This window comes from Cryptomeria japonica, chromosome 9 (genome assembly GCF_030272615.1).
Source record: "Cryptomeria japonica chromosome 9, Sugi_1.0, whole genome shotgun sequence".
In the NCBI taxonomy this organism is placed as follows: domain Eukaryota; kingdom Viridiplantae; phylum Streptophyta; class Pinopsida; order Cupressales; family Cupressaceae; genus Cryptomeria; species Cryptomeria japonica.
The window spans coordinates 743,835,972-743,842,677 of NC_081413.1; the positions used below are offsets into that span (position 1 = coordinate 743,835,972).

A 6,706-nucleotide genomic window follows, 5' to 3' on the forward strand; every position below is an offset into this window, starting at 1 on the left:
CACCAAAAACGCTGTCAAAAAGATTGAAAACGCTGACAGATGTGCCAAAATTGCCACCATACATACCAAAAATGCTAAAGTACAGACTGAAAGCGCTAAAGTACAGAAAATCAAAAAAATAGAGTTGAGGAATCTCCCATAAACGCCATTTGAGGTTCCGAAACGCCACAATAGAGGCCAAGAACGCAATTCAGGAGCCCAAGAGAGCTAATCTGCACTCTGAAAGAGCTAATCAACCTGTCAATGAAATTTCCTGCAAGAAAACTTGTTAAAGATCAAAGGGGCTAGGCCCCACGATGGGCGCCAATTAATGTGATGCTAAAAATGTGGTATATAAGAGGCATACACATATAATGGGACAATATAATGTAATTGAAAAGCTTAATTGAAAACTAGATTAGAAATGCAAACCATAAGCCTTCCTTGAAATGTCCCATTTTCCTCTATTCTTGAGGACCTTGAAGGTGTTGGATTGATGGGCTCTCAGCGGAGCAATGACCTCCAAAGTGGCAACTCAAGAGTTGAGTAGCTATTTGATCATGATTGACTATGGAGATGATATGAAATGCATGATTTAAAAAACTAGATTAACATGCTATGATTAATCCAAAAGCTAAATGCTAGATAATTGAAATGCAAATTGCCTATATTAATGATGCCTAAATTGATATGAGATCGGATCCATATTGCTCCAAAATGAGGGATATTTATAGGAATTCCAAGGCCAAAGTTGAGGTGGCAGGAATTGACGGTGCAGATTTGATTTGAAGATATCAAGGGCCAAGATTGAGGAAGTTGGAGAAGAGGTTGGAGGAAGGGACACTTGTCATCTTTGTGGTGACAAATGTCAAGGAGCCTTGCTCATGAGAGGGCAAGTGTCCAAGGGAGGAGACATGTGGCAAAAGTGCCATGTGTCTCAAGGAGAGAATATCCACACCATGGGAGGTTAGGATAAGGAGGTTAGGATGTGCAAGACAAGATAGGATTAATTAGACCCAAGATTAGATTGAATGGGTTAAGTTAGGGGATGGTTAGGTTAGGTGGTTAAAGTTAGGAGCCATGTGCTCATTTGAATTTTAGAAATTCAAATAATTGGAAAATGACAATTAATCTCAACAAACTTGAGTTTGTTAATCTTAATTAGGGATTAGAAGAATTGATTAATATGGGGAGACATTAATTAATTTAGAATTAATTAATCAAAGGGGGATGTGAGATGAACTATATAAATAAATCATTTAGATTTATTTAGTAGTAGATGAATAGAGAAATTAATTAAATTGCTTGTGAATTCAATTAATTGGGAAGGGGAATTAATCAAATAACTATGTATTTAATTAACTATCTTCAGACCATTTTTAGGTGTATACAGTATGTATGTATGCATACATACATACATACATACATACATACATGTTAGTTATAAATTGATTAGATCTATTAGATTTCCATAGTCCATGATGCTGATTATAATTAGCTTTTGGATTCAATTGTGTAAGAACTTTTGCATCAACGTTTTGGGTCACACTCCATGAACCACTATCAGGATGAAAGAGAACAATTCAAATGACAAGATCGTGATAAAATGTTCATATGACATGTATGGCTGGCTATCAAATCCTATGCTTGGGTGCATGATATTTAAAAAAGAGTTGCAATAAAATATTAAACAAAAATAGTGTGGGGCTTACTTTTTGTTGTTGGTAGTATTCTTTATGCCCACACAACCACTACTAAACTCTACCTTTTTTTTTTTTTTTTGCCTGTGAGACTCTTGTTTCCCTTACCTTCCTTTTTCTGGAAAAGCCTTCTTCACATTTTAGAATGAACTCAAATGAATGAACAAATGAGTTTTAATGACATCCACGCCACCATTAGTCTATGGGACCAAGAGAATCATTATTAACAATTTTCAAGTTCTTTTCAATGTTGGTTCGGCTATTGTGGATCTTGATCAAGAAACCCATAGTTTTGTGAAGCCTTGTCTCCTTAAATAATTCATTTCAACTGCTCACCTTCAAATTGTTTTCATATTGTGTATGAATATCCTCATACGTTGCACACTCAAACAAGATGTACCATTCGATTTCCACCACCTCTTTATTGGAAAAAGACACGTTCTTTCATCTCACTCTTCCTTAGGGATTGCCCATCTACTTGTCTCATATCTAAGATGGTGAGAATCGGTTCTTAGCTGTGCAACTAGAAGTCCAACCTTTCCCTTAATTGCCACCCTTAGGTAGTGTTTTTCATCATGTTCCCTTAAGGGGTTGAAGTCTTTAATATAGTGTTTGTTTTTTCCAACCAACCTTTTTTTCCCACATGGTAGTTCTAATTTTTTCAAACACAATTTTTTTAATCTCTTCATTATTGTTGAGACAATCTTACAAATTGATGTCCCACTTGCTCATCCACTTGTTGTTTTGCTTCATCTAAGCCTTCTTCCTTTGTCTTAATTCCTCCTCAACAATAGTTTTGGGCTAGCATTGCTTGTCCATGTTTTTAACCTTTCTTAAATAACTTAGCAAATAGATTATTACTAAGGCCTCCATTAGGAACATTCTTGCTTTTGCCAAAGAATCTCATAAGGAACTGTTGACTTGACCTTAAGACTACTAATGATTATAAGCTTTTGGACTCTTTCTAATTGCCTCCACTTTTGGTTTGGCAAGCCACTCTCCCAAATCTCACAACTATAAAGGACAACTAGTATAACTAACAAACCAAAAAGGATTTTCCTCATTTTTCAATCCCATAATTATGTTTTCCTACATTGTTTTACAATAGATAAAATACCATTACCTAAATCTATTATATACTAAAGTGTAAAAGATTAAATTGAACATAACCAAAAAATAAAATAGAATAAAAGACTAAAACAAAAGACAAAAAAATAAAATTAAATTAAAAAAACCCAAAAAACACTTAAAAAAACTAGAAAACTGATCATAAAGGCTGTTCTCCCTCCTACCTAGCACAATGGTATAATGTAAAAGCCAAAGTTAAATCCGAGCACATGATGTCAATATGACGAAAGATGACGTCATCTTACCATATTCTTTTCCCAAACTTCCACGTAGGCTTGACCCGGTCCACTTGGCACTCTGCGTGCGTTCTACGCAAAACAAAACAATCTTTTCCTTACACCGCTGCACCACGACCTCCCATCGGACGGCAAAAAATAGTTACTTATCTTAGATGCTTCATCTTCAGCCGTCCGATCTCTCTAACTTTACGTCCACCTACCTTATTTAAACACCTCCCCACACGCTCTTTTTACTAGCGGTGTTACAAGTCTTGCGCTTTCGTTATTGCCCACGCAAATTGAGAGGCAATTGAATATACACATGTAACACATTGTATATATGACCACGGGAATTACGTTTACACAATGAATATGTACCCGATCTAAAGGTCTATAGATATACAGTTTCGGGATTTGTGCTCACAATTTCGGAGGTTTTTGACTTTGATTGTGTATATAATACCGGGATATACAGCGTTGAAGTATACGCATTGAATATACTTAGTCTAGGCGTCCTTTGGGAGTTTAGCGGAGGGTTTTGTTTCGATGGCACAGGAAAGCTGGAAGAAAATGGAAGAAGAGAGCGGGCCGCAGCCGCCAGAAGGACCGATCATGTGCAGCAACAAGTGCGGGTTTTTTGGCAGCTCGGCCACCATGAATATGTGCTCGAAATGTTACAGAGATTATGTTTTGGACCAGACGAAGGCGTCTAAAATTAAAGCCGCTGTGGAAAAATCCCTGGCGGTGGATTCAAATTCCTCGGTTGAGCAAAACTCTAGGGACAAAAATACCCTTCTCGCGTCTGTTTCTTCTTCTTCTTCTTCTTCAAGTGATGAGGGTTTGTTAATGGCTGTTGCAGGAGAAAAGCGTAGTAGTCCGAATCGGTGCAGTTCGTGCAGGAAAAGAGTGGGTTTGACGGGATTTAAGTGCAAATGTGGGGATGTTTTCTGTTCGTTGCATCGCTATTCGGAGAATCATGATTGTTCTTTTGATTACAAGACGGCCGGCCGGAGGGATATCGAGAAGGCGAATCCTCTTGTGAAGGCCGAGAAAATTCAGAAGATTTGAGATCAGGTTGGGGTTATGATCTTTTTCAGTGTTAGAATTAAGGTTTCTTTTTTATTCAGGGTTAGGGTTTTATTTTTCATTTTTTAATTTGTTTTCTGGGTTGGAGTTATTGGCCATAAGGCATTTATGGCTACAATTGTACAGTTTAAGTCTGGGATTTTTTCTAATCTTTAGCTTTGGAGGGGTGTAGGTTAATCATATGATATTGAAGAATTCGATAGAATAATTTCAATAATCAAAATTTTAATAGGGTATTGTAGCTGTCTATTTCGTTCGAATTAAGAGTTTCGTTATTTGAATTTTAGTAAATTGTTATAACAGCTGTACAATTCTCCTGCATTTGAGGATATGGTTTCAATAAGTTGGTTTAATATTGATATAACAGCTGTGCACTTATGGAGTGAATGTCTTAGACCACTGTTAATTTTTTGTGGGTTTTTCTCCCTTGTGTTACTTGGAGATTGAAACCGGGAGTAATTGTGCAGGTTAATTGTAACGCTAATTAGAATCTTCTTTCAGGTATGTTAAAAATTGCATGATCAGACTGGGTATGTCAAAAATATATACTTAAATTGTGGCTTATGGTCATTAATGCAACTAATTTCAATAATTGAATATCTAGCGCTTTCGAATAAAACGAATCAGTGATTTCAGTGATTTCTCTAATTGGGGTTCTATTAACAGGTGCGCGATTGTGGTGAATTTGACAGAATGAGGGTTCAATTTTTTTCTTAATTGGGTATAAAAGCTAGATGCAAGTTTGACCCATCGAATGGATTATTCAGAATATGCTGGCATGGAGTATACCTAATGATGAGTTGTGTATACCTAATGATGAGTTGTATTGTTGTGAGAGTTTTGAGTTTGATCGAAAGAGGTTTAATAATCTCTTATAGGGAATAACCGCTACTATTATAGCATTTTGAATCAATTGAACAAATAGGTTGGCATGGGTAATGGTTAAATACCAAGTTATATCGTTATGCAATTCTGATGAAGCTGACAAAAGGGATTCGATCATTTTTAATATGGGATAACAGCTGTGCAATTTTTACTTATGAAATGAATTGGCCAGAATAGGTAGGCACGAAGTGTAGTGAGTACTTAGCGATATCGTTGTGTAATTATGATGAAGTAAGAATTCAATTAAAATTTAGCTGACTATGTCAAAATGGATTGATCAGAATAGGTTGTCATGGGCAATAATGATCGAATTTTGTTGTGCAATCAGATGGCCTTTTACTGAAGGGATTTGATAATCTTTTAATTGTGTTTTGAATCTGGGCAGTTCTGATATGTTAAATGGGTTGATCAGAGTGGATTACAGTAAATGCTGAGTTTTATTGGTAAGAAATTACTTTTGGGGTGAAAACTTTGTGTTATCCGATCCCTGTTTCAGGCCACACCACCATTCTCAAAATTATATGATATGATTGCGTAGCAGACTAAGAGCTCTTTATATAGATAACACTAGTCTATTAGATGGTGCTCAACAGGCTCGCTTTGCTAGTCCTTGTATAGCGTGGTTACACTGCATTAACTTTAGTATGTTGTAAATTAATGTAGTGCTGAATTATATGAATCATTGTGCAATTCCGATGAAATAGCCTAGAAAGTGGGTTAATTACTGTATTTGGGCAAAAACAGCATTACATTTCTTAATGATTGAAAGGATTGAGCAGAATAGAGATGCATGGACTATTATTAGGCTGAGGCATATAGGAGTGATTCTGTTGAATTTTTAAAAAGAATGCCAGGTTCAGTAATTATTTTCATTGGGTATATTAGAGCTGTGTAATGCTGCTTTGTTGATTGGAATGGCCATAGCAGGTCGGCATTGACTAAAGTGAACACCGAGTCATATTGGCAATTGTTAATGAATTTGATACAAAACGGATTCAGTAGTTTTCAGGATTAAATGATATGGCAGACTAAGATCTCCTTATAAGAGATGGCGTTAGTCAATTAGATGCTGCCATGTTTAAATTGCAATGAATTTTGCCTAAAAAGTGTTTCAATTACTGTGATTGGGTAAAAACAGTTCTGCAATTCTGAACAATTGAAAGGATTGATTAGAATAGATGGGCATGCAGTATTGCCAGGCTGATTCATATCATGCAATTCTGATGAATTTTAATAAAAAAGTAGGTTCAGTAATTATTTTCATTGGGAAGATAATAGTTTTGTGATTCTGATTTGTTGAATGGAGTGACCAAAGTAGATTGGCATTGAGTAAAGTGAACACTGAATTATCTTGGCAATTGTTTGTGAAGTTCGCTGAAGAGATTAAGTAATTTTCAAATGGTCACTTGGGAATGACAGCCGTGCAATTCTAATTTATTGAATGAATATAGTGAATATTGAGTTGTTTTCTTGAGCAACTGTCATGATTTGGATAGAAAGGGGTTTAATATTCTTTTTTATCGTGCAGAACAGCTGTTCAATTCTGATTTACTGAATGTAATTATAGGAATAGGTTGGCATGGACGTTAGTAAAGCTATGCTGGGTAATTTTGATGAATATTACTCAAAGGGATTCAGTAGTTTTTTAATTGAGTGAAACAGCTGTACGATACTGTTTTATCAGATCAATGATCAATTAGATTAACTTGG

General features: G+C 35.8%; 1 protein-coding gene across 2 annotated transcripts; it reads left to right on the top strand.

The window, feature by feature from the left end:
- The first annotated feature begins 3,283 nt into the window (after window positions 1-3,283).
- LOC131038030 (zinc finger A20 and AN1 domain-containing stress-associated protein 6) lies at window positions 3,284-5,323 on the top strand. Of its 2 annotated transcripts, XM_059211145.1 has the most exons (3): window positions 3,284-4,099; window positions 4,579-4,612; window positions 4,778-5,323. In XM_059211145.1, exon 1 carries the CDS (start codon window positions 3,572-3,574, stop codon window positions 4,091-4,093), a length of 522 nt encoding a protein of 173 aa, XP_059067128.1. In that variant the 5' UTR covers window positions 3,284-3,571; the 3' UTR covers window positions 4,094-4,099; window positions 4,579-4,612; window positions 4,778-5,323. The 2 variants fall into 2 exon arrangements, with proteins under 2 accessions (XP_059067128.1, XP_059067129.1); XM_059211146.1 differs by lacking the exon at window positions 4,579-4,612.
- The last annotated feature ends 1,383 nt before the right edge of the window (window positions 5,324-6,706 follow it).